General features: G+C 33.4%; 2 protein-coding genes across 6 annotated transcripts; one reads left to right on the top strand and one right to left on the bottom strand.

Moving 5' to 3' along the window:
• The first annotated feature begins 4 nt into the window (after positions 1-4).
• On the top strand, positions 5-3,701 carry HLH54F. Its single transcript, XM_011313806.1, has 2 exons — positions 5-580; positions 2,093-3,701. Exons 1-2 carry the CDS (start codon positions 266-268, stop codon positions 2,273-2,275), a joined length of 498 nt encoding a protein of 165 aa, XP_011312108.1. The 5' UTR covers positions 5-265; the 3' UTR covers positions 2,276-3,701.
• Positions 3,671-24,643, bottom strand: Msr-110. 5 transcript variants are annotated; one of them, XM_011313808.1, is made up of 9 exons: positions 24,539-24,643; positions 22,316-22,465; positions 15,093-15,317; positions 6,921-7,151; positions 6,651-6,826; positions 6,050-6,287; positions 5,273-5,698; positions 4,578-5,034; positions 3,671-4,153 (listed from the first exon to the last, which is right to left on the bottom strand). In XM_011313808.1, exons 2-9 carry the CDS (start codon positions 22,430-22,432, stop codon positions 4,080-4,082), a joined length of 1,944 nt encoding a protein of 647 aa, XP_011312110.1. In that variant the 5' UTR covers positions 22,433-22,465; positions 24,539-24,643; the 3' UTR covers positions 3,671-4,079. The 5 variants fall into 5 exon arrangements, with proteins under 5 accessions (XP_011312110.1, XP_011312113.1, XP_011312111.1 ...); XM_011313810.1 differs by lacking the exon at positions 24,539-24,643 and adding an exon at positions 4,298-4,314 and having other exon boundaries at positions 4,062-4,153; positions 22,316-22,632; XM_011313811.1 differs by lacking the exon at positions 22,316-22,465 and having other exon boundaries at positions 24,539-24,636.
• Positions 24,644-27,682: the final 3,039 nt, after the last annotated feature.

Here is a 27,682-nt window from a genome sequence, read left to right as displayed (position 1 = left end):
ACTTTCTGTTCTTCTAGATCCTCTTAACATCTTAACAATTAGTTCTCCCCGATCATTAGAAGACAGTGGATTAATCCTTGACCCCTAAACTTGACTCAAACATTTTTTTCTGGAGTGAATAAAAAACCCACAAGCCCATCGATTTCTCTTAATAAAAAAAATCCAATCGATCACTCGGGGAATCAGTCCAATTTTTTTTGATCCATGACAATCGTTTGCTTTGGAATTTGATTTAAAACCGGATAATTATATTGTAAATGTGAAAATGCCGAGAAAGAGGAGAGTGTCGGTGACATCTTTGGATGAGGATGATTATCCTGACGAGAAATATAGCAAAGACGAGATCGAAGGAAGAGCTCCAAGGAATGCAGCTAATGCCAGGGAACGTGCCAGAATGAGAGTCTTGAGCAAAGCATTTTGTCGCCTGAAAACTACTCTTCCCTGGGTTCCAGCTGATACAAAACTCAGTAAATTGGATACTCTACGTCTTGCTGCAACATACATTGCACATCTCCGTGCTGTTCTGAGGGATGATAACGACTCACTTCCGGATTCCACCAGGTCTTTATCTCTAGCTTTGGTGAGTAAATTCATGTAAATCATCATCTTCATGTCAACTCCGATATTCGGTCTATAGCGATTTTTCTCATTCAATTTCGTAATTGAGTCAATGGGGGATTAATTGGGGAAATACTTCGTATCCGTTTGCGAATTAGAGAGAATTATTAACAGAAACTTTGACAGAAGAAGCGGATCATGTTGTCGTTCAATTGCTAGATCAAACTTTTTTTCGAATTATTAGAATAAATGGAGATATTTCAATTACTCAATTCCATCGACTCTGCTGTTATTTCCTGTGAAATTTCTGGCGTATCAATTTCTCTATTTTTTTTTGTATCTTTTCAATTGCTATGAAGAAAAAATTAAATGACAAAAACTTACACGAAATTGATAAAATTGAATTGATGACTTGAATTCTGCACCGATTTCTTATTGAAGTTCAATAAAGTATTGATAGGTTCAATAAAGTATTGATAGGTTTTTAAAACGTGTTACATCTTCTTTTGATTCTGACTAGATAAATTCCTAAAATCGTGGTTCAATAAATAATTTTCTATTTAAATATTGAATGGAAAACAATTCAACTTGTGAAATTAGATGAAAAGGAGAAGATTGAATTAGTAGATTCGGGTTTGAAGTGAGGAAGAATGAAAATTGATGATATATTCTCGATGGAAAAAGCTCATGCAAAAAAAGGTTTCTCGTCAGTCGTAGAATTTCCGTGAATATTTGAAATAAAACCAGGTGGATGGGATCATCCCCATCATTCTGACATCTTCAGTGTTTACGTCTGGCCAGGTGGAGCCAATCAGGGCATTCCCACTCTGGCGTTTCCGTTTCCATTAAAATCTCCGAAATAACAAGAGAGTAAAGAGCCAGCAGAACTCAAACGCAAATAACTCTCATTGTTATCTTCTCCTTTACTTTGAGTCTCAATCATCTTAAAGATATTCTGCTCCCTTTTCTCCAAAATTACAGGTTTTTAGTGTTTTCTGAGAAATGATTGATTGGACTGACGTAAATAAATCTAGCGTTGTTGCATTTTATCATTATTTAATGACTCCATGCATTTTCTCTACAGTTTTATAATTTTTAAAAGATTAGAGAAAACGCAGAAAAAGGGTCACACCACCTCGAAACTTCGTGAGTCATCAAATAATGATAAACAATGATAAACACAAAAAAATTATATTTTTTTACGTCAATCCCATAGTAAGTTTGTCAGAAAAATGAAAAAAACGTTTATTTTAGCTGTATATGGGTGTAGAACAATAAATAATTTAAATAATAACACCCTTAATTCGGATTTTGACTGATTAGGCTGCGGTGTGCGGGATTAGACGACACATTTTGTCAAACTTGTTAAAAAAATATATGATCCAGAATACTGCAGTCGATTGGTCCAGATCAGATTTGAGAAAATTGTCACAATAAATTAAAATGTTTGAAACATTTTGTGATCTTTCGAGTAATGATTATTTTTTCATTTTGACAAACCCTTTTTCATTGAATCTTTTATCGTTTTTTATAGTCCTGGCCCTTTGCAATTCAATCATCAACTCCGGTATTCATAAACAACAGCTGTGCAGTGTCATCAACATCTCAACTGAATAATCAGTATAATCGTGGACAAGTGGAGAATTCCCATGAACTTCAGAGTTATCATTCTGGTCATCAAAGTATTTCAAACCGCCATGACCAGATGTATTATTGACTTTCCCGATAGAAAAACAGAGAATATTTCAACTTTCAAAACTCATAGATTTTCATTGAAAATCTAACTCTCTCATTTAACTTACTGATTCATCCAAAAAATGTAATCGAGTAATTAAGAACGTGAGAAAACCGCCAAAGATATATTCATTAATGTGGAAACAAAAATTCACAGATAAGCCTTGAAATATTTTTATTTATATGACTTTTTATAATTTTCACTATTCAATGTTTAAGTCAGATTATTTCATTTATTCTTCGAAGAAGAATCTATGGCTGAAATATTTGTATGCGATCATGGAGCCGATTTATTTATTCAAAAAAACCTAAGATTACTAGTCGAAAATTTGTTTCTCTAAGAATAAATTGAAAATTAAACTTAAGAACATCGACATCCGGTGATGAGACGGAAGTGCGGAAGGATCAACGGGTCTCGGTTAAATAAACAGCTTTAAGAACTTTGTATAAGTTTCCGTAAGTTAAAACAATATATCCGATTCCCTTACGACATCGACAACATGTTTTTGAGGTCTCGTGGGTCAACAAACCGCCCACCCTATTTTTTTCCCTATCATTTAATATTTTAGAACTATTATAATGTCAGTTAATTCTCATAATTCCCGATTTTGTGAGTAATGCCAAAAATTAAATGTATCTATGAATAACAAATGCAACTGGAAAATAAAGATGAATGACTTTTTAAGAAAGTAAAATTTATTGAGCGGTTGAATCTTCGAGGAAATCCCTAAGCCTCAGTGATCCTGTAATGTGATCCTCTACAAATTTTCCCTGCCTCTGCTCGTCCCCTAGAATTATGAAATCTATTCCATGAAGTATTCAGTCCGTAATTTATTACGTAAGTTATTACTCATTAAGAATTACTATTAAGGATAGAATAGCATTTTTTACCGTTGCCCCGTGCACCTGGAGATGATTAAAAAATAATAATTTCCTTAATCCATCATAAATTATTCATTAAGTTATTAAAGTGACAATACTCTTACTATTATTACTACTCCATCACTTAATTAATAACTAATTGATAAGTCCTTAATGGCCATTTTATAACTGATGATTAATCAGAGAAAGGAGACGACACTCATTAATTTTTTATTCCAGATTTTTATTATTTAATCACTTTTTAATTTTATGTCACATTTAAAATAGTTTTTACTAAACCAACGAGCGTCTATGAATTTATTTATGAGATTGGGAGATACAATCAATATACAGTATTATAGTGAAGAATTGTAGACAAATCGGGAAAAATTAATTACTAAAAGTTGAATAATTCAATCGCATATTGTATTATAATATTGCATTATAGTTTGTAACGCTGAGGTTCGTCGGAATTTAAAAAATAGGGACCTACAGAATAGAGTAAAATGCCTCGACAAAAGAAATTATCTCGAGTTTAATCACAAATAGACAGAGCAAGTTTTGTAAAAGAGAAATGTTACAGAAATTAAGCTTCATAGGAAGTTAGAATAAAGTAGCCACTCGCTTTCACTTTCCTCCATCTTATTTTTTCCATCGCTCTCATAAAATATCAAACGATCAACAGCTAACAATCCTTATGGAAGAAAAAGTATCACTTTGTATCCTCATCTGGTATGAAACAAGCCTATTCACGTACTGAATGAACTTCTGATTGTTTAGAATGATTCATCACGAATGAGTAATTTATTTTTAATTTTAGTTATTTTATTCAACGTTATGCTTCAGAGAAAGTTGAAAGAATGCGCCTGGAAGATGGAAATTTTAATTTTCGTCTGCTTGAGAATTTAGCGGGCGCAGTTGCAGGTTTAACGACGAGTTCTCTTGTCACGTGGATGGGCCAGGGCGTCAGAAATTGAACGCACTGAACGTGGTTGAACGACTGAAAAAATCAAGAACATACCGACAGCTTAATAACAGAGGTACGTAAGTCCCAAAACACCCATCGAACCGAATGTTTCGATGTTTTCGCAGAAATTCTTTTATAGCTCTTCTATTCCAGGTCAACTCAATTTTTGGCACTTACGTCGAGTTGTTTTTAAGCTATCGATACCCAAATTTATGATTTTTGCTGGAACTATGAGTATAATAAACTGTGCAAGTTCTACATTCAATTTTCGCAATTTTTTTGTAAAATTTCGTGATTTTCCCTCGTGATTTTTTTATTCCCTGAAAATTCATAAAACCTGGGAAATTCTGGTGATTATATTTAAATATTTAATTTGGTTCGATTGAAATTCATATCATTCTCCCCCGAATACAAAAAAATGAAAGGGTGATTTTTCAATGAATTATTGAATACTTACAGTGGGGACGTTTCTCCTCACCCAACTCCGGGGTGTCAACGAGAGCATGAGCCTGAGGCTGCTGAGGAGTTTGTTGTTCCTCCTGCTGCTGCTCCTTATTCTCATCAGTTCCAGATGATTCCATGACTTGTGCATTGACCTCCATCGGTACATCGAGAGATTCGATAGATCGCAGTGGTAGTGGGAATCGTGCAACTGGGAAGGCCCGACCCTCTACTATCTGGTGTATAAAGTTCCTCACATCAGCGGGCACCGGGAATTTTTTTTCCTCCTCTTCTCCCTGGTCTTCAGGTCCTGGGAATGGTTTTGCCTGATCCTGTTGCTCCTCTGAGTCTTCCTGGTGACGTCCCTCAATGTTTCCATGCTCCAGAAGGTTCCTCACTTCAACTGGAAGCATCAGAGAGTCCAGGGGAATGGGACGTGGACCTTCGGGGAAGGGTTTGAAATCTTGGACTGGCTGAAAGTGGAAAAAAAGTCGATAAATTCCTCAAACGTAACTTCTCTGTAATTCGTTACGTGTGAAAAAATCGGGGAGTTAAAGAAATGCATTACAATAAATTAGCACCCAGTTGGAGATGGAATTTGAAAAATAAATAGAAAAATCTCTATTCAAAATCAATATTTCTTACTGACTTTCAATTGAACTCAAATTACAGACGATTTAGTGAATATTATGAAGTAATCGTTGAAATTACCTCACGTCTAGCCCCTTCAGGTACGGGAACAGGCACAGGCACAGGTTTTGCCTCCCCAGTAATATGCTGAATGATGTTTTTAATCTCCAAAGGCACCTGCTCAATGATTCTCCTAATTCCCAGTGGAATCCCTTGGAAAGGGAACACTGGCCTCTCGAGGCCCTCCTGAGGCTGTGACCTTTGCTCCATTTGCTGACGAATAATCACTTGTGGCATCATCCTGTGCTCCTGGGGCAGTTCCTGGGAGGATGGAGGAGGTGGAGGTGGTGGGATCATACCATGAGGCTGTGGATCATCGCGGAATGTACTTTGCTCCTGATGGAATCCATTTTGCTGGTGCTCCTGATCACTTGGTGGTCTCATTCCATGGATCATCTCGATGGGAACACGACGAAATTCAAATGGCACTGGGCGAATGTCCATTTGCTGTAAAAAAAAAAAATTAAAACACCTTCAGAACATCTGTAAGACGACAGCATTTATATCTCATCAATTCATTTCCTCACGACGTAAAAAAATCACAGTTAAAATGAACAATGGAAAATTAATAAATAAACAAGGTAATAATTAATTAAGAAACTAGTAAATTAATCGGGATGGTTGGAAACGTTTTCATCAACAATTCGTAGAGTTGTGTTGCTTTGACGGTTTTGGTGGTGACAAAATGGAAGATAAATATAAAATCATAAGAATTTGTCATTTTTTCTTGGTGTATATACTTCTTGAAACCGTGTAAAGTCTTCATTAGGTGTAGAATTATGTATGAGAACGACTTACAGGGCGTGGCTGTATACGAGGTGATCCCATCTCCATCAGCTGTGGTCCACTCTTGAATTCACTGAATGGAGCTCCCATTGGATGAATTCCTCTGAAATTGAATGGTGGGCGTTGATTTTCAGGTACTGGAAACTGATTTGGAACCTGATAACGATGATAATCCTGATCGCGCTGCTGCATTGGCATTGGGATTGGCCCCAGAGGGACGATTATTGGCGTTAACAGATCTTGCTCTTGTCTGCAAAATGAATAAATATAAAAATTTAATGAATAAATCAATTCCATGTGAATCTAAATTATTCGCTTATTCTGATCCGATCTTCCCCATGAAATATTCATAATTATATATTTTAAATGTATAATAATAATTTTAAATTCATAATTGAATAAATGAATTATCTTTTTTTCTCATTTGTAAAGACAAAAAATTGGTTTCTGTTGATTTGTGATTCTTCTCTGGATGATTATGGAATTTTCAGCAGTTGATTAATTTAATAATGAATAATGATTGATAATTAATAATTAATTCTTTATTGTAATTTTTTTCTTTGCGTTAAGACTCTGAGATTTTTGTTCATTAACAGATGTGAATTGAATTTACTCTTGGCGATTGGGCTCTCCAGATTCGCAGAGGATTGTAACTCTCTCTCCTCGGAGTTTCTGAAGTTTCTTGGGATCATTGGTACTGCTTTCGAGATTGTTGTCTCCATCTGTAAGTTCAGACCTGCGGCGTTCAACTACGCAGGAGACAAGATTCTTCGCCTGTTGCATGAGTGTCTGCAACGAGAAGCAGAAATTAATAATCCCTCGCTTTCACTCGTAAATTTAATCACGTATTTTATCAATTGTTAATGAATGGAAAATTCCTTACACCGGCTAGGTCATCGAGGTCGAGCTGAAGTGGTAGTTTAATGTGAACCGGGGGGAACTCCGGATCCTCGTAATCGTCATCGTTCTCATTCTCGTCGCCACTTTCATTGTCAGGCTTGGTCGTGTCACTGTCCTCTTTCTGGGATTTTTTCTCATCTTTTGGTGACACTGGGAACTCTTTCTCAGCCACTGCCGAGAGGGTCTGGAGGCTCTCCTTAGCTTCCTGGGGTTCCTGCAATTTTTATTATATAGAATATTTCCTTTTTTTAATATTAATAATACACATATTACATTATTAATAATAATGCAAATGCTGATTGTTGCGTGCGACATACATGTCTTCAACGGAAAACCAATTACAATAATTTAGTTTAAAAAACCAGTTTTGCTTTGTTTTCCCGTAATGGAATAACTAAAATAAATGTCTCTTTTTTAAATATTTGAAAATATTCTATTTTAAATTTCAAGAGAACTGCAAATGAAGAAAACTCGATTATTTCTTTTATTTCTGGGATTTTGAGGAATTACCGAAATACAAAAATACATTGAGAAAAAAATTCTTTTCTGAATTATATTTACTAACCACAAGAACATTTATTGGGCATTAACATTCACTGGTGGGAACTGAGTATATTTGGCAGAAGATTCTTTGTCTCGCCGTACGAAAAACTCTAGGTACTTTTTGGTTTTAATGAAGTCATAAAATTGAGAAGAACTCGTCGATGTTACGGCGGAGAGAAACTCCGGGAATTGCAATTTCTCAAATGAAATTGACGTGAGTTTCGATGCACTTATGAGGATTTGTGTTCTCCAATAACCCCCGCGCAATTAATCACACGATTCCACGCTCGGTCGCATTCGATTTCCATCGCATCACGAGTAGGGAAGTATAATCAAGTGATGGTTCACTTTCACCAGGGAATGCACCTCACGAATTGAAAAATCCATTAATGCATTCTCGTTTCGCTATTTTTACTCGATAATTCTCTTGGCAAGTGGCAAACTAGGAAGACTCCTCTTCAGATAGTTTTTAGCCGATATCTCTAAATTGAAAGAAGATAACGATATTTTCATGAGAATCTTTTTTGTAGTTCTTATCTTTGTCTATAAAAAATGGTTATACAAAAAATTGGCTTTGTTCCTTCATTTCCGAGATATTGGATAACAATGGCATCGAAAAATTTGCACTTATTCTATAATTGAACACTTCACTACTGAATTTGTATTAAGTGTCTCAAATTGATATTTCACAATTATTTAATATAATAATAAATAATTATTTTATTTCATTATTAATTTAATTGATATTTCTGGCGAACCTAGATCAGTTTAACATGGAAATATACCGTTTTGAAGTTTTATCATTATTCAATCACTCGCAAATTTTGATTGTCATGCGGCTATAATTCTAAATTTTTACTCGAGTTTTGAGTATTTTTGGAAACGTTCGCTGAGAACGTAAGAATATTTTTCCACGCCAATTTTATTAATCGTTCCTCAGAAATTTGTAAAAAAATTGAAAAAGGAGAACTCATCGGAGATAATTTTTCCAGAAAATATACCAAACAAATTTTTTTCATAAGATTTCTATATATTCTTGAAATATACTTTCTCGCGGACAACTTACCATTCTTTTCGATACTTTCCCTACAGGCTAGGAATTTTAAAGGTGAAAAGAGGAATGAAATAACTTATTCAAAGCTTAACTCATGGTACGAATTCAAATGCAAATTTATTGCGTCAATTTATAATTCATCGATTTGCATAGAAAAACAATTTTTTTCATCCAAAAAATTGACGAGTTTTGAGATGAATCCTTTCCCAGCACAATATTTTGTTATTTGTATAAAATCTTCATAAAATTAATTTTCATCATTCGATATGCCATTGCGTCAGGTTGATTGATAAAATCTCAGAGTTTTTTTCTTAAGACCGCTAGAGCAGAATTTTCATTCAAAAAGACTATTCTACGAATTTCATCTCGAATTAATGTCACTAATCTCGAGGCAAAATAGAAAGGAAAATTCTATTGTAACATTTGAAATTCTAACTACACTGTAATTTCCTCAACTTTCGAAAGAAAAAGATCGTAATATTGTTTCTTTCTCTGCATTACCGGAAGTTACAAGAGGAAAAGAAAAGAAAGATTTACACAACAGCATGGCTCATGCAGGAATTAACTCCAGTCAACTGACAAGTTAATTCTTATTCTCTATTCTGCGAAGATAAATTGAAGAGTGCATTAATTTGTTTAGTGTCATCCATTCAATGGAGATGAATGCTATTTCCTCCCCCGTGTTAGAGAACTTCATAACAATATATGATTACAAAGATAAACCAACATCTGGTGGATACAGGAAATTCATGAAAATTATTTCCGCAATTTGCATTATTAAAATCAATTCACTTTCCTGACGAGAGGTAGTAAAAGTTGACAAGTCAGACTTAATTTGGTTATTTTTTCAACAACATCCCGTTATTCACGCACAACAGAATTAATCTAAATGTCAACATAAATTAATAAAAAATAATGGTGCAGGAAATGATAAATAAACGGCTCCGATCACATTTCCTTGAGAAAAGGATTATGAAAAAATAATTCCTGAGACATTATCTGAATTTTTTAATCAAATACCTGAGTATCAATAAAGTAGAACTTATCGATCAGCGAAAACTGATCAATTGTTCAAATTGGACTGAATCGACTTCTCTTGTATCGATTTTTGGAAAATCGATCAGTTACGGTTCTTCTTCCCCCTCTTCCCCCTCTTCCCCCTCTTTCCGCAGTTCACATTCCAATTGGCTTTGAAAAAATAAGTAAATAACATAAAAATAAATGGAGAATGAACGTTCAATGGAGATTCATTAGCATGTGTTATGAGAAAAAATTAATTAAAAAATAAACTGTTAATAGTTAAAGAACTTTAATAGCTGCATTAGAATAGAAAGGATGACTAATTAATTTAGTAACTAATTCAGCCATGTTCCAACTTTGCCTCCTCAATACTCATAACTTCATAGAAACCTATCAAATATTCAACATTACCATTTTATTAAATTTTTATGTGATACACTACGCTAAATAATTTATCATTCAAATCAACTCAAATGAGAGTGGAAATTAATAACAATAGAAATAAAAAATGGAGAACAGGAAATCTCGATGTGGACGAAGAAAGATCGATTGGATTGATCAATCGACCCGCGAAAATCTATTTAAAAAATCGAGTATCGAGTGTAAAACAATGAATTTTTAAAAGATCGATCCCAAATCGAAAAACCCTGGAATAAAGGGGAGCTTGACAATTCACATTTCACAATGTTTTACCTCTCACTAGTTTTGACGAATGAAATTAAATCTCCGAATAATAATCACAGGAGAATGACGTTAATTTCCTGAAATGCTGAGCGCTAAAAATATATTGTTTCAAGAATGAAGTGATATTCTCGTTTTTCTTCTCTGTTTCACGTTAATTTCAGGAAGCTAATTGGCACTCTGTGGTGATCAGGTACCAAGGCACTGACAACTTTCTAACTTCCCGGTTGACTGGTATCTCAAAGAAGTCTAAAACCCATAAGTTAAGTCAGTTTAGATGGTGATACTGTTCAAGCTCGTTGATTCACTCATTTTTTTTTTCTACCAACAATCGATGGAAGTTTCGAATGTAGAATGTCGATTGATTTGTGAGCGTGAAAGTGGCTTCGAGTTGAAGGGAGACTTCGAGATTGCTCTAATGCAAGAGGCACTTTGATACTCACCCATCCGAGAAGAAAATGGAATGAAATCCCCAATAATTAAACATTTAAAGAAAAAATCATCTGCACATGCGAATTTTTTACTATAACACCGATAGCATTATTTTATCATGCCTGAAAATTACTCTCATTACGTTTGAAATTCCCTCGTTTGTCATTTTTCCACTGGAAATTCTGTCGCCTCACGTTAATTTATTATTGTTTTAATAACAAATTTTTATGTAAATCTCCAGGGATTCTGTCAAGAATCAATTAATATGAATGAATAACCAGTAATTGATGATTTAAGGAAATTTCAGCAAGAGTAACCGAAAATTTTATTTCACTGAGAAAAAAATTTAATGAATTTTCAAAAATACTGTATATCGTTAGTATTTTATATTTGGCAGAGGAATTTTTTCTCGGTGTTAAATTTGAGCTGCATCCGTTAATTTCCAAAAAAAAGCGAATCCTCACACGTGCGTCAGACTAGAATTTACCGAAGTCCTCCATTTTTAATTAAAAAACGGTTAACATCAGGTTTTACTAATCACTCCCTGACTCGGCCGATTTAAATTTCTACTCTATCCTATGACAGCTTTCTAATCTACATGTATTCGCGCACGTTTTCATCCAATCAGGAGATGCTTGAATTTCCATACCAGTTTTCCAATTATTTATGCTAACAATTACCAAGATTTTTAATAAAAATAGCCATTAAAATAGCAATATTTATGTAGAACTCTCACAAAAAAAAGGAATTATTAAAATAGCCTCAGTGTAAATTCAGTAGAGAAATGGTAAAGTTGGATAAGTGCATTTTTTTGAGGCCTGTTTTTCGCCAATATGCCGGAATCGAAGACACATAGCAATTTTTCCGACAAGACATTTTTTATAGAAAAAAATGACAGCTACAAAAAAGATTCCCATGAAAATATCATTATCTTCTTTCAATTTCGAGAAATCGGCAAAAAACTGGCGTTACAAAAATGCACTTCTACCAATTTACAACTTCGTAACAATTATTATGTAAGTTTTGGAATATTTATCAGCACCAACAGTTTTGTTTCTGGAATCATCTCCTGCTCGTATATTTTCCAATGATCAATGTATTCGACAGACAATATTTTGTACGGAAAAAATGGAATGGCCCATATCTGCAAAACACGGAAGATCATCAAGGAACGTCCGTGACTTTTTGTTGGAAGACGTTTCATCATCGGAATTATCAGTGACCCAGACAAGGCGGAAAGATTCGTCTTCTCACGTTCTTCTGATTTCTCCTAAATACAACATTGGATGATTGTCACGTTTCAAACGTGGTGTTGTCTGCCAAAAGCAAAGTCACGTAATTCCTGAAAGATTCACCAAAAAGTTTTCGAAAGATACGCCGTACGTGTCAATATGAGCAACAAGTGAAGGCACTTCATTTATAATTTCATTCCTGTAATATAAACTTCATATTACGCCACTCCATTGTTGTGCTAAAGCCATAAAATATCATCGCGAAATGGAAAAACCGAAATTCTTTCAACAAAACTCCGCCGAGTCAGCAGCATAACAAAGACAACCGGTAAATAACCAATAAATTTTTACTATCAAGCTAAAAATCCGTTAAAAAAACGAGGACGGTGGAGTCAAAGAAGAGAATTAGGAGGATTACTGAAAATAAAACAAGAGAATAGCATCAGGAATTCAAAGCGACTAAACAAACAAAACAAGAAAACTACATCAGGAATGTGATAAAAAGAAGACATAATTTAGCAGTAAATCGTTATCGTCGTCGGCCTTTGTCGTAGACAACTTAAAAATAGTATGGAAGAATACAACGATTGGATCAACAAGAAAATTAGGACTGACATTGGATATAAATTCAACAAACATGGTTAATAATTTAAGCATATTCTGCCCCTTTCAGCCGAAATTACCGTTTTTTTTTAGTTTTCTGACAAATTTTTGAGCGGATTACCTCACAAAGATATACGGTTTTTGCATTTTATGATTCTTTCATTACTCGACAAGTTTAATGAGCGTGCGATAATTTTTTTGTGGTTTTTTTAAAGTTTTATACATCTTTTAAACGTTTAGGAAAAACACAGGAAACTTATTGCTCGATCCTGACATTTTGGGAGTCATAAATAATTATAAAATGCGAAGTCAATAGTTTCTTCGTGCCAATCCGATCAACAATTTGCCAGAAAACTAGAGAAGCCGGGATTTTGGCGGAAGCATACTTTCATCAGGGGATTCCATAATGATAAAAGAATGGAATGATTGAGAGCCAAATTATTATTCTCATTAGTCTTTGCTCCATCAAAAAAAAACATCTAATTTTTGGATAGATCTTCCTAATTCTAACGATGTGCGGAAAAAAAATTAAATTTCAATCATCAAATTTATCTTCGCGAAAATCTTGAATGAATCTTTAAAAATCTTTGATCTCAAACTTTGAAAATTCTCCCGTTCAGACGAAGAGGTCCTAAATGAAGATGTTGAGATTTATTAATTACAGTGACTTGCTTAATTACCTTCACACTGATATTCGCAGGCTTAATGGTAATTACACTTAACTTTCCGTCATGTTTAATATTCGAAGATCTACGTAATGAGTTTAATCAGTGTATTTTAATTATAATATTGATGCTATCAATAGTTATTATACTTATTATTTCAATGGTATTAGTTTTTTTGTCTTTTTTTCCTAATGAAAGTTGAAAAAATCGACGACTTTAATATTCCTGCAATAATTTCCAAGAAGTGAAAAGTTGCCCGCCTTATTGTTAATTATGTACAATCAAATAACAGCTTATTATTGTCAAGTGAGTAAATTGACGAGACATTGAATAAAATTTCGAGATAGAACTTATTGAATAAGAAAAAACTTCGATACAGTTCGCAAAGTCTTGATTTGAGTTTTAAACGTCCGAAGTTTATTTTTTTTAAACATAACGAATGAACTTTTGAAAAATTAAAGTTTAAACTTTCAAATAATTAATGTTAAGTCTTCTAAATATCAAATGACGGGATGTGGCGTGTTCAAATGAGACTTTTAAGTCTTGTATTAAATTTTTCAAAAACATGAAGCGAAAATTTTGGGACATCCCATTTTTAGATTTGTTGCATGGAAAAATGCAAAGATTGCACGACATGGAGGGAAAATGCGACAATCAGATAAAAAAGAGGATTAGCACCAAGGATGTTATTGTTCACCCTGGCAATCCAGTTAAATCGGCAAAGAGAAAATCTTTTTCAGCGTACGTTCACCTCCTGTTTCTCGTCGAACATTAACCAACGGGCAACCCACTTTCCGTTGTGGTTTTGTACGTGCCTTTTCACCATGGTAAATGTAATAGCGATGAGTCCTCTGATATACCACGGCATTTTAGAATTTCTCACTACTACGAGAGAATTTTAGTTTCAATTATACCGTGAATTTATTATCGTAATTGTTTAGAAATTTCTACACCTTCAATCATTCACTATTTCTCCTCCCACCCGAACAATTAACTCCTACGAATTAGACTGATTATTTTACGTGAGGAATTGTGACTTTATTTGGTAAATAATTTGATGGGTGAAATCCGAGTCAATTGCTGAATTTCGACCGAAATGAGAACTATAAAAGATCAGCACAAACATTTTGTTATCTCCCCGATCTGGAAATTTTATTTTCGCTAAATTAAACCGTGAGCTGAATCGTTTTAGCTCTTCCTTGCGGAATTTTTCTTGCGGATATCACCGAAACGAATACATCATTTCCGCAATAAAAAATGTTTAAACGTCTCGTAAAGGGTCCCACTTTGAAGATAAACTACATAAAATTTCCGACGTCTCTGATTTCCCGTTTTGATTATGAAATTCCATTGCTTGTTTTTTGCGCGGAAAAATCGGCAGTTCTCAAAAATTGATAATAAAAAAAATGGAGAGGCTAGCAAATACCTCTGAATTTGTCATGAATTGCAAAATTTTCGGCAACTGACAATAAAATCCCATTAAAAATGGTTTCAATTAACAATTAGCAATATTTAATGAAATTTCAAACTATAATCTATAATTTGATTCAAAAAAGAAATCGGTTTGTCTGCAATTCATATCCGAGGGTATTACCTGCCCCAATAGAAAGTCTTTATGGAAAAAAAACGGAAAAAATGACGTGACCTCCTGAAATGCTTTCGAGGCTGGAAAAATGAATGCTGAGAATAAAATAAAAGAAATTGAAATGAAACAAGTTCGCCTTGAGGGAATCCAAGAGCACTCAGGCATCACATGTGATGCTTTTAGTGTTCAATGTGTGTCTACATTGTTATCCAGATACAAATAGACCACACCGAGGTCAGCGAATAAATCCTTTCCCCAGTTGAAGCCCGTGAGAAATAAAATCTCGGACATTTAAACGATAAATCAATTTAATCTGATCAATTCAGCGCTTAATTCCTACCTGGACGAGAGCTTCAGGCTGAAGTTTCCTGAATGATTCACCCTGCTGGTTGTTCAATTGTACCTGCATCGCAGCTATTGACTCGGGGGTGCAAGATGCACGTGCCTCTAAGAATGCTGCTGCCAAGATGAAACTCCCAATTATTAGAGACATTGCAATCAGAGTTACAGCGACTATTCTCGCTATTTGGACGGCGGTGCTCTTCATGACTGGCCGAGAATATGCCTGAAAATATGATAATTATTCAATAATTATTAAAAACTTGTGACATTTGGCAAGTAATTGAATTCCAGACTGTCCAGAATTTTTCTTATTTTACGAAAAAAATTGTAGGGAAAACTAAAATGAAATTAATCCAAATTAATCCATCATTTGTCCAAAGATATTCTGGTGCTTTCAATAATTGATGATTATTTAATTATTTTAATTTGAGGTATTTTTGGATTAATTGAATGTTAAACTGCTGGGAATGTTCTGCTATTTTGCGAATATGTACAAGAAAAAAAATTGTAGTGAAAATGAAAAAGAGAAATCAAAATAATAAATCCCATGAAGTTAATTGGGTTAATTTTTTTTCCAATCTATTTCGATTTATTATTCATGCGATTCATATCTCTGGAAGTTTTTTTTTCCATTGGGGGAACGAAAAGGTGAAAATAGAGCTGGGAAAGCTCTTGGATTAATAAATTACGAGACCTACTGCGCACTCCGTGCGCCGAATTTAAATTTGGCGGCTCGAGCTGACCAATGAGGAATTAGTACTTCGCGTTTCGAGATATTTCGACTCGGGCGAACTTCATTTTTGTGTTTTTCTACTTTCATAATAAAGAAAGATTCATAATAAAGATAGTTTCTTCCGCTGCAGAAAATATGTATACAATTAGTTTCCCGTTGTTAATTAACCGACAGCCATGGAGCTTTGCAGAACGGAATTCATCGAATAACGATGCGCATCACTTGATAAAATGTGCAAAAGAAAATAGAAAGATGTTAATTCGAATTGCGAGAAAAATGACTTTTTCCCGCGGTGAATTAACGGTTGCCCCGAGCGACAATCAGCCAATCTTCAATTAAAAAGAAACTCTCAAAATCAATTAACGCATGCATCCTAAATAAACCCCTTACATAATCCGTCATTTCTCATTAAGAAATTGTAATTTCTGCTGGAACATGAAGATAAAGACGACAATATTGCAAAAATCACACGATTCTTCCATCCTAAAAGGAATAATTTTTATTTTATTGCATTCTTCCAATCTGTATTAATGAATTTAACCGTTTCCTGGTTTCTACTTCAAATTTTGTTCTGCGTGGAAAGAAACATTTCAATTATAAAGAAACTCAAAATCTATCTCTCAAATGAACACCTTACGTAATCCAACAGCTCTCATTAACCATATTCATCTCTTGAAGAATTTTTCTTTTTTTCTCGCTAGTTTCGCATGTACAGCGTTTATGTATCCATTCGTTGGCTCAGGGCTTTTCGATTGTGTCATTCACCAGACGGTAGACTCGCGCTCACAGACACATTCGCAGAATCATGTAAATGCTTTGGAAAAAAAACCAACGACACAGATCGACAATAGTTGTATATACATAATTATGTATACATTGGTGCCAGCTTTACGCTTCGTACACAACCGAGTCGAGGCCTTTTGTACCTGTATCCGTATTTTTTTTTTTATTGTAATCGTTAAAAATCTGTGACTCTCCCAAAAATCGTCGGACGGCGGTTGTTGAATTCCGGGATTTTTACCGGATAAAAAATCAACTCTTTGAAAGTTTTTTGAAGTTGCCCTCTGAAGAAGAGTTTAACTTAGGCCTGACTAGTAATAGTTAATTCGTATAGTTGGTCTTCTCTCTGGAAAGTACCTCTTGACTGACTAGAGTCAAATAATTTTCAATAATAATTTTCAGTGTGTAAAAAACTCAGTGTTTCAGTGGAGATAAATCTAACAATTAAAAATCAATAGATATCTCAGAATCTAAAGAACAGTAAAATTTTGGTTTGACCTTTTCTGTGGGGCCAATTGAATGTTCCAATAAGTGTCATTACAAAAATACTAAATATTGCGCAAAAACTCAACTGGGGGATAAGTCAACTCATCTCCGTGTACCGTAAAATTTTCCGGAAGATTTTTGTGTCGGCACTCGACAATTAACAATTTATTCCCGTAAAATTTCTGACAATTTCCGAGAAGGAAAACAAAAGAGAAAGCAAAACAAGAAAAAATGTCTCCAATTTTGTCTTGCGAAAACGTTTAGCTCCTGTTAATCATTTTTTGGTAGAAGAAACTATTTTAAAATTGCGGACTATTTTGCAAAATCTTCAATCACCCCAAGTACTTTCAGGAAGTAACACCCAATGACTTCTTTCATAGTCCATAAATTTTTATAGAAAAAAAAACCTTCGGTACTCTCCTCAATAGCCATAGGCTCCAAAGCCATCAATTGCTCTGTCGGATGTTTTTTCGACTCTTTCATTTCCTACTGTTCATCGCTTCGGCAAACAAATCGTCTGGGTTCTAAATCGCTGTAATTGCTACTCCGTCGTGGAAAAATTGCATTTTCACAGTTAACTCCTGCATATTTGCTCCTAGAGATAATCTAAAGAGGATAAGATCGTTTTAATTGTTTAATGCCTGCGCTAGGGTCACTTCTAACTGTATCATGACCTCAGGCACTCCAATAGTACCATTCAAAGTACTGCTATGTGTCCTTTGATAAACACCTCCAATAAATTCCAACAGAACGAAGTTCCTTGAACAATTTGTTTATTTGCGCAGAGAGAAAAAATTGGTGAATGTGCAGAATAGCAAAAAATAAATATTAATTTAAAAACCTCAGACGATATTTAAAGAATTTTTTTTTTATTCCTGGACTAGGTCAAATATTTCTATTCTATGGGGTTCACATCAGCTCCATCTCGTCAGAGATGTCATTTTCTGGTGATTTTCAATAAGTTCTTTGCGGATTTTGCATTAATTCACCATCCCAGTACGCCACAAAAATAAATATGCCATCTTAATTCGGCTATGACTTCGTCAAAACTCAAACAATCGTTTATCAAAAATCACCAGCTGTGACATCTTTAATCATTGAACCATCTATCATGGAATCATTATCATTAAATCATTGAATCATTTAATCGTGAACCCTGGGAATGCCGAATGCTGATGTCCTCTCGACTTAAGGCCAGTTTTCTGATAAGTTAACCACCGTTAGCAGTAGTATTTAACTACAGGTTAAAAACTCTCAATGACTGCAATTTAGTTTGACTTTAATTTCAACTTATCGGAGTTCTTAACCCGAAATTAAATTTAATTTAACCAGAAAGATGTCCCATATAATTATTATCATATACATTAGCCTAACTAGATAGGCAACTAAGATTGACTAATTATAGTTAGTCAGGAAAATCCTGTCATGGTGGTATACTGTAGATTAATTGAAAAGTTATAGTCAAATTGGTCATATCATATTTTAGGGTTGTGGTAATGCGCAATTTTTCACCAAAAAATGTCAGTGCCAAATTTGATTATACGAGATCTACTGCGCACTCCGTGCGCCGAATTTGAATTTGGCGGTTCGACTCGACCAATAAGGAATTATTCCTGCGCGTTTCGAGATATTTCGACTCGGGCGAACTTCATTTTTGTGTTTCTACTTTCATAATAAGGAAACTTTAGCTCCAGAGCGAATGGTACATTTTTACCAAAGAAGTTTCTACATTCAAGAAAACGGTTTCCTATAATTAAGAACACTCTATCGCATCTAGCTCTTTTTGTTGGATTTAGAAACTCGATCTCTAAGACCAAGAGACTTTCGTTGTGTGCAGAAACAGGAAATATAATAAAAAAATCATTCTCTAGAATATAATTTGGCGAATAATGTACGAAAATATTACTGGCGGCAATGGGCAAGTGGTTAAGGCGTCAGACTAATTTCTTAGTTCATTGTAGAGCGCAAATAACGTAAGAAAAGACTAAGAGACGACCGGAGAGGTTTTCAGGTTTTTTCCTTCGGATACAGCGAATCTTGTAATGGATTTACTAAAAACTCGAAAGGGCATACGATAAAGAAAATAAAAATATCAAAATATCTCCACGACAGATGAAAATATTGAAATAAATTCTCTGCATCTCGCAGTTACAAGAACACAATCACATAATTAAAAATAATAATACTACGAAAAATGAGTTTGAATTAAATTTTTAATTCGACCATTTCACAACAATCGTATCATTGCCGTTGTTATCTCATACTTCTCAATGTCAAATTCGGTTTATTATTTCAATGCGTTGATTGTGAAGAACGTTAATAAATAAATAACACGTCATGTAAGAAAAATTGAACAGTATTTTATCAAGATATATTCTCAATTCAAAAAGAGTCGCCGAATTAAACCAAAAATATGGAAAAAAAATTATAATATCGATGCCACATTTATTTTCTGTTAAAGCATTTGTTTATATTATTCACGAAAGGATTGATTGTAGACGATTAATAATTGAATAATAAAAATGTATTCACTTTCGCTCTTTTCTACAGAGTGCGTTAAAAAAGCACTGATCGCGGTTTTATCGCGAAAATAAACAGATAATCACCAAACGAATTTTAATCAGTTATATTTTTGATTATTTTGATTAGAAAGATGGAAGTGGAATAGCATACTGCAGTCTTTGATAAATAAAGACTTATAAGGGCGCCCGCATAATTCTTCATTGACTGAAAATGAAAAGAAACTAAAGAAAATGCAAGAAATTGGTTCATTTGATGGGAGATATGAGGCAAATGGTTGTGCACGCGATTCTTAATGACCTCGATGTCGTATGAACGATTTTACCACGGGTGAGAGGCCTCCTTTAACTCGAAGAGATAGTAGGCCATCTCGAGATGAATGTACGATCCTCTAGTCCTCTAGCAAAAAGTAAATACAGGATTTCTGTTGCCAAGCGGTTTCGATTCATCCATTTTCCTCAAACTTACACTCAATTTCTATTAATTTACCCATATAAATGTGCGACAATTATTAAACTATTTGAATATTTATGATGAAAATATTATTTGCTAAAACCTTTTTTAAAACGATTGACTTATGCAAACAAGAAAAGCAAGTTAAGAACGTAAATGATACTCGAATCATAATAAAAAAATATAATAATAATAATAATGATATATATATAACAATAATAATTCTTAGAATATATTCCAATTTTTAACAGTCACTACTCATTAAACTCCTCCGAATATTTTCATATTGAAATAAATTAATATTAAACCGCATTACTGTGGGATTTAAAAATGAATGGTTTATGTAATTTAAGAGAGATTTAAATATTAAATTTATTCATTATTTATTTATTTCATAAATTTTCTCTGGAAATCCCTCGAATACCGTTCGTTAGACGGTTTGTTCAAAGAGATATCGAGATTTGCGATTCTGGAAACTTGAAAAAGAATATTATTGCTGAGTTTTGAGAGAGGAATTCGGAGAATTCTTATTTTCCAGTCCTAAAATCTCAATATTGACTGTTTTTTAATGGGAATTCACTTGGAAACGATAATTTCTTCACTTTTATTGAGCCGAAGGCACTCGGAACATTTGTTTTGCATTGCGTAATAGGAACCATACTTCCTCGATGACTAAAAAGTACACAATGCCCCACGCAATAACTCGTTTCTAGCTAGTGGACTTTTAAATGTGCGGTTTTCTCACAAAAAGTACTTAAAATTACCCAATGTAACTAGAGTTTAATGGAATGACGAGAATTAACTCGTCAAACCTAATTCGCTTTTTCGAGAGAACGAGGAATTACGTCACTGAGCCGGGGAATTATTGAAAAAAATTCATACCCTCGAGTGGAGATCTTGAAATTAGGAGAGTATTTAGTGTCTGTTAAAATTTTCTTGAAATTTGAGTCACAGTCATTTCAATTTTTAATGCGCAATTTTATGCGCACTTATTGCTTTTGCATTTTATTTCAATTAAGAACGACCAATAAATTCCTCGTTTATCTTGAAAATTGAGGATAATTGGACTTTTTCGTGGGAGAGGATAATTTATTTTTTAATGAAAACGAGTTTTTATGCTCATCGTGAAAATTCAACATCAAATCCAATGGAATTTTCAACTGATTGACAGTTCCAATTCAAATTCAAATTATTACTTGAATGTTCAATATTTTCAAGGTCTTTCCGTGCCATATGGATATGGTTAATATTCGCAATATTAACAAATAGAATATTCAAAAAATTAAATGATCTGTCAATGGAGAATTCCACAGAAAAAATGATTAAATCTTGAGATTCAGTGTTTTTCATAATTTTGCCTCATCAACAAATTATATTATGAAAATTATAGTTAATCTCTAAACGATCAGGCGACTTCCTAAATATTACGATTTTATAATTTCTCTAGCAGAACTTCTCGATATCAGAGGGAGAAAATTCTAGAATTCAGAGAGACTTTAATGCTGGAGATGATGGAATTGTTATTTTGCCTTGAAGTCTCGTGAAAGTTGTACGTCATTCGGTTGGCAGGCCACAAAATAAAACGCAGAAAAAGACTATTGAAAATTCAGTCGGCAAAAAGCCGGTGATGCTGATAGATTCGACAATTTTTTTCAATATTCAACCTCAACCTCTGATTCCGTTGTTCTCTCCGTTATATCTCATCAATCATGATCAGAAGTTTCTTGTTTCCAACGGGGCACATTAGAAAGTTCCCCGGATGCATTAAACAAAGAGAACTATCCGGAAAACATTGAACAATACGTGAGATGCATGAAAGACCGGTTCAACCGATTTTTGTGTTATTACACAAAGAAAACATTTAGACACATGAAAACATGGAACGATCTGAAGAGTCGACACGAAAAATCGAGATGATTTTGACAGTCGTCTTCATTAAAAACATTTTTGGAAGAATCATTTCAAGAATTGATCTAAGAAAAAGATCTTTTTCTCTGAATTCCTCTCACATTTTTCCTCAACCCTTAAAATCCTTCTATAAAATCTAGATTCAGCAATCGCTTTTCCCTTCTCAATAAGATTTTATATTTAGGATTCTTTGAGATCGTACACCATCTACTAAAAGGTCTCAAGATCCAAAGATTTGATTTGTTAAAAAACCACGACTTTCTTCCATAAAGTATTGAGAAAATAATAATGCAATAATAAATAATATATCACTTCACTATTGAATTGAATGAATCTCTCACCGGTGGTGATTCTGATGGGGAATAAACTTCACTTGGAGCATAATGGCTGTGCGGTGGTGGAATTTTCTCAGATCCAACAGCCACAGTTGCCAAAGAGTCAAGCTGATCTTTCTCCATCCTCTTGGTGAATCCAAATTCGGATAAAATTTCCTGAACAAAATTCAACCTCAACTCAGTACAAACTGTTTACACTTTTGAATGGTCGACTTAAAAAATAAAAATAAAAATAAAAAAAAAGGAATGATGTCAATTGCCCGACGATTGAACGAGCAGTGAATGTCTGATGGGAGCCAACACCGCTAGCTTAGAGAGACGGTCAATCCCACCGCTCAGTTGCTCAAGTAAAGTGGGGATTTTTATGGGCAGCAAAGATACCTAACCCAAGATATTCCAATGAATTTGTGTGTGTACATGATCAGCAAGGTGTAATTCAACTATGACTTTCTAAGTCAGCACACGCACCGTCCCACCATCAACTTTTTTTTCATATTAGTATGATTTTCCTATAATTTTTTTCCTCTCTTTACATTCTTTTTTTTCGCATTTCTTTCGCAGGAGAATCGTGCCACCTAGTTTCCATCATTCCATCATCAAACCTGTTCTATCAGGGATTTGTCAGTTCTTGGATGGTCCAGGCGATTTTACAAGGAATAAATTGAATTTAGTGGGAACCAATGGAAACAGGAGATTGCACTGAGAGGTGCATTTATTTTTCCTGGATATTCTTTTTTAGTGGCGACTAGGGACCAGTTACTTGGGAAATCGTGTGGAAATCTTGCAAGTCCAGCGATTTACAGTTGGTAAATTGTGGGTAACGTGATTAATTTTTGAAGAGTTTAAAGTCATCTACTTGTTTCTTATTTCTGAGGATTTATTTAATTTATCCGTTTTCAGTTGGACGAAAGGAATTTTTATAGTTCATTTGTACGGAATTATAATGTAATGATATAAATAAAATATAAGCAAGAGAATGCTCATAATTGAGATGAAATCGATTTCCAAATCAATTTTCAAACGATTACGATAATTCTATCATTCAGTAGCCATTTTCAAAAATAGTTTTTAGCTAATATCTTAGAATTCAAGGAACATAGACATTTTTTAACATGAACAGTTTTTATAGAAACAGATAAGAGATACAAAAAAGGTTTTGGTTAAAATATTATTATCTTCCGTTAATTTAGAAAATCCGCTGAAAACGGATCTAAAAAAAAATACTTATCCTATAGTTTATCACTTCCCATCACAACTATAATTTATAAATTTCTTGAATTCAATACAAATAAAATATGAAGAAATCCATAAATTTTTTTGAATCAATAATTATGAAAATCAAGTGAATTAATAATTATGGAACCATCGAGATCGTTTGGAAATCGTTTTGGAAATCTCTTCCTTTCCAATTATAGCAATTACATTACTCCAGATGCTGATGATATCAATTATGACTTATGAATTATGAATGAAATCTGTGAATAATTATTGAAACATTAAGGCCCGCATGGTTTATCTACGGAACGTGATGTTCTGTTTGAATTTCATCTTCTGTCCTAAAATATATGAAGATCGGGAATAGAACTTGTGTTGGAAGGCACTCCAATGTTTATAAAAAGATAATAATTAAATAAAGAGGAATAATTATGTAAATAATTATTAAAAACCCACAGTTTACCATTTACCATGATGGCGGAGAGGAACACATTTGACAATTAATAACAATAAATAAACGAAATGGACATTTGACAATTTGGATGGTAAACTGCGTACTTTTAATTATTTTTTTAACTTAGCAGATGGCTTTAAATTAATATGGCTCTTTATCCTCTCGCTCAACATTTTTCCTCTTTTTCTTTATTATTTTTTTATAAACATTTGAGTGATTTCCAACACAATTTGTATTACAATATTGAATTCCAACTAAAAAGCACGTTCGACTATTTCATGCTGACTTTAATCGGAATTATCTTCTCAAGAACAAATCGATTTTCCAACAAAAAAATAATTACTGAATCCGACCAAAGGTTCATGGAAAATAATTATCTTCGTAAACAATTGAATTGACATAATTGAAATGCGATAATGATCGCTTAGAAATGACTCTGTTAGAGAAACGTCGAAATACAAATGCTTCTCGCGAATCAATATTGTGTAAAAAATATATCTCAATTTATAAATAATAATGCAAATAAATTTGAGAAAAATCATGCAGTAAAAATTACTCACAGCTGCTTGTAGTTACTTGACTCACTTTCTATTGTTTCCAATCCTCTCCAGGAGAAAATGGATTATTACTGGAGAAGTGATCGTCGATCGAGTTTTATGTGAGAACCGGGATATCGATAAATGCGTGATTTTTTTCAGAACCGAGATCTCAATAAACGTGGAATTTTTGTCGGTGGTTTTATCTCATATGTCGGATTTTCAAGGATTTTCTTGTTATTAAAATGAGCACGACGAATTGGTAGAAGGGAAAATGGAAATTGCAACACGTCCGATTGTTTACAAACATCGCGAAGAAAAAACACGTATGGAAAACGGTAATGGAATCAATGCAGGAATTTTATCTTGCAAAAATTTTCTCAAGTGGCGAAAGAATAAAGGAAGAAATATGAGCTAAAGAGAATTTTTTTATACAAATGGAAAATTCTTCATGAACCAGAAAAATTCTAGACATAAAATGCTCGATAAACGAATATTAATACTACTAATATAACGCTAATCAATTAATAATACTAATTAGTTTCTCTAATTACGGATTGTAATCTATTATATAATTCATAACAATTAATCTCACTAATTAACAAATTCCTCTATAAAATTCTCTGTACGAAATTTGAAATTCAAATCGGAATTAGAGTCGAATTATGCTGAAGAGGAGAATATCTCGAATTATATCTGATGTATATTAATATCTCGAAATTCAAAAGAAAACGAGAGATTTTCTCACGAGTATTCTGGCATTTTTAAAAAAGACACATTCGTGAAAGCTTTCTTCAAAACAGAAGAAACATTTAGGAAAGGATCCCATCAAATTTTCTACATCTCACGTTCTTCACGAGTAATTTCAGAAGAAATCTCCGGACAAAATCGAACTCGTGGGTTTCAAACGCGATAAAGATTTTATGGACAAATATACCTCAACGGTTCAAGAAGCAATTGCCAATATTTTCATGTTTTTCTTGTTTTTTTTGGAAATTTTACTCTAGGAAACTCTACATCAGATTGATCTGGAAAAAGATCGCTCTTAGGTTTTACCATTATTCAATGACTCACAAGGTTTCATTAATAAACAAGTAAACATGTTTCTATCTTTTATATATTTTTATTTTTATCAAAGTTTTGTGAATTTTTGCAAAAGGTTACTATGAACATGAGAAAATTATTGCACGGTGATATAACTTCGTAAGACATTGAATAATAATAAAACTTAAAAACTATATATTTCTTCACGTCAGTTTTATCAACCATTCCTCAGAAAATTGTAAGAAAACTTGGAAAATAAAAAGATACTGGCAATAACTCTTAGGATTGCTAGTACATAAATACGCAAAACAATCAATTACCCGACTTTCCTTTTTCTTGATATTTTATATAGATTCAAAGTTTCTAAATGCTGTTAGATATTGCGAAAGGAATATTCAATTATCCTAAGAGGTTGTGACCCAGTTATTTAAAAAATCTGTCATTTCATTTAATTTTCCCAAAATATTCATATTTACAGAAAAAGATGACTCTGAAGTTTGCAGACTTTCAAGGACATAAATTTTTGACACCGGATATACCGGAGGTGGAACATCGAAAAAAAAAGAAAAATGGGCACGAGAGGATTTTTCAATTTGGAAAATGTGACGTTTTTTTTTAATAAAAAAAATAATATTTAAAATTTTATTATAATAATTAAAATTTAAAATTTTAATAAAAATAATAATAATTTAATGAATGATTTATGTCTATGATAGACCTTGACGAAGTTATGCCATACTTTAGCATATCTATTGTTCGGTAATAAACAAACAGAATTTTTAAATATGACAAAGAGGTTTTGGGAAGCTGGAAACGTGACTGCTTTTTTTTTTAATTGGGTCCTTCTAACAAGAGAGATCCTCGATGAGTTTTCAATGAGTTACCCAGTAAATAATAGCTCTTTAATTTAAAAAACGCCATAAATGCGAATCATCACGATTGCATTCAGTCATGACGGATATATATTGCCTTTGCACTTTTTCCAATTGCGCGCTTTCCCGGTCAGACATCCGGTGTCAAAAATTTATTCCCTTGAAAGTCGGCAAACTTCAGGGTCATAAAAAGAGGGCGGAGTATTATGAGCATGTTTTTATTTAAATTAGTGTAGTAGCAATTATAACTGTCAAATGTTTTCCCATATCACGGAATGACTGAAAAGATAAGTGCTTTGTAGAAAATGATTTAATTAGTATTAGACTGAATCTCCAACTGCTGGTTTCGAAAAAAACAATCATATTTTGAATTTTCTAACGACGTCATAAATTTAGGATGAAAAAAACATTGAAGCAGAGGCATTTAATATTTCAAGCCATTGAATGATGTAAATTATTATGAGAGATTTTTTTGCGTTATTTACCTTTTTAAAACTTTTATTATCATCCCACTTGGCAATCTGTCAATCCATTAACTGCTGAATGTATTTATGTTTGCAAAAAACACAATGAAATGGTGAAAAAGAATGGGATTATTTTTAATGGGTATTTTACCCCAGGTGTCTATATTACCCCAATCATCGCTTAATTACTTACAAAAAATTTAAAAGGCCGAGTAGTCTATTACAGTTTTCACTAGATCATCTCTAAATTTTAATAAATGATAATATGATTTTTTCAGCGTCCACATTTCTCTACGGGAATGCCTTTTCCTTCTAAATCAAGTCGACGGCGTTATTTTTTCTGATTTTGTGTTTTGTAGTGGTCGTCCCATGGCAATTTCTGTTTTATTCCACACGTAACGATGTAATTATCGTGTGCGAGGGCAGTTGAGACGTTTTCAAGGACGCAGAAAGAATTATCGTTTGTTCCGAGCTCCAGGAAACTGATTAAAACACTAATTCACCGCGAATAATTTAGGAAGAATTGATTCGACGATTAAATCCTTTTGTTTTTCATGAAACCCCTCCAATTTCTTAAATTATTGCTCCGACCAAATCGCACTAAAAAATAATCCAGCAAAAAACATAAATATGTAAAAACTTTGTACAAAGTTGTTTACCAATACCTTCGCCACAGAACATATTAAAAATAAAAATCCTGATCTGATTATTTTTGCAACTTTCAGATTTACTCTCATACAGAGTTGCAATAAAAACCTAATGTTCATTTTAATGTATAAAATTTCCTG

Source organism: Fopius arisanus, unplaced genomic scaffold (genome assembly GCF_000806365.1).
Source record: "Fopius arisanus strain USDA-PBARC FA_bdor unplaced genomic scaffold, ASM80636v1 scaffold00131, whole genome shotgun sequence".
In the NCBI taxonomy this organism is placed as follows: Eukaryota; Metazoa; Arthropoda; class Insecta; order Hymenoptera; family Braconidae; genus Fopius; species Fopius arisanus.
Note: the sequence above shows the minus strand (reverse complement) of the source record. Positions and strands in the feature narration are given on the sequence as shown.

Coding starts and splice junctions, on each gene's coding strand:
- HLH54F (XM_011313806.1), top strand. CDS start 266: ATGCCGAGAAAGAGGAGAGTGTCGGTGACATCTTTGGATGAGGATGAT. Junction 581..2,092: donor GGTCTTTATCTCTAGCTTTG/GTGAGTAAATTC, acceptor CGTTTTTTATAG/TCCTGGCCCTTTGCAATTCA.
- Msr-110 (XM_011313808.1), bottom strand. CDS start 22,432: ATGGAGAAAGATCAGCTTGACTCTTTGGCAACTGTGGCTGTTGGATCT. Junction 5,699..6,049: donor CTCGTATACAGCCACGCCCT/GTAAGTCGTTCT, acceptor TTTTTTTTACAG/CAAATGGACATTCGCCCAGT. Junction 4,154..4,577: donor TGAGGAGAAACGTCCCCACT/GTAAGTATTCAA, acceptor TGATTTTTTCAG/TCGTTCAACCACGTTCAGTG.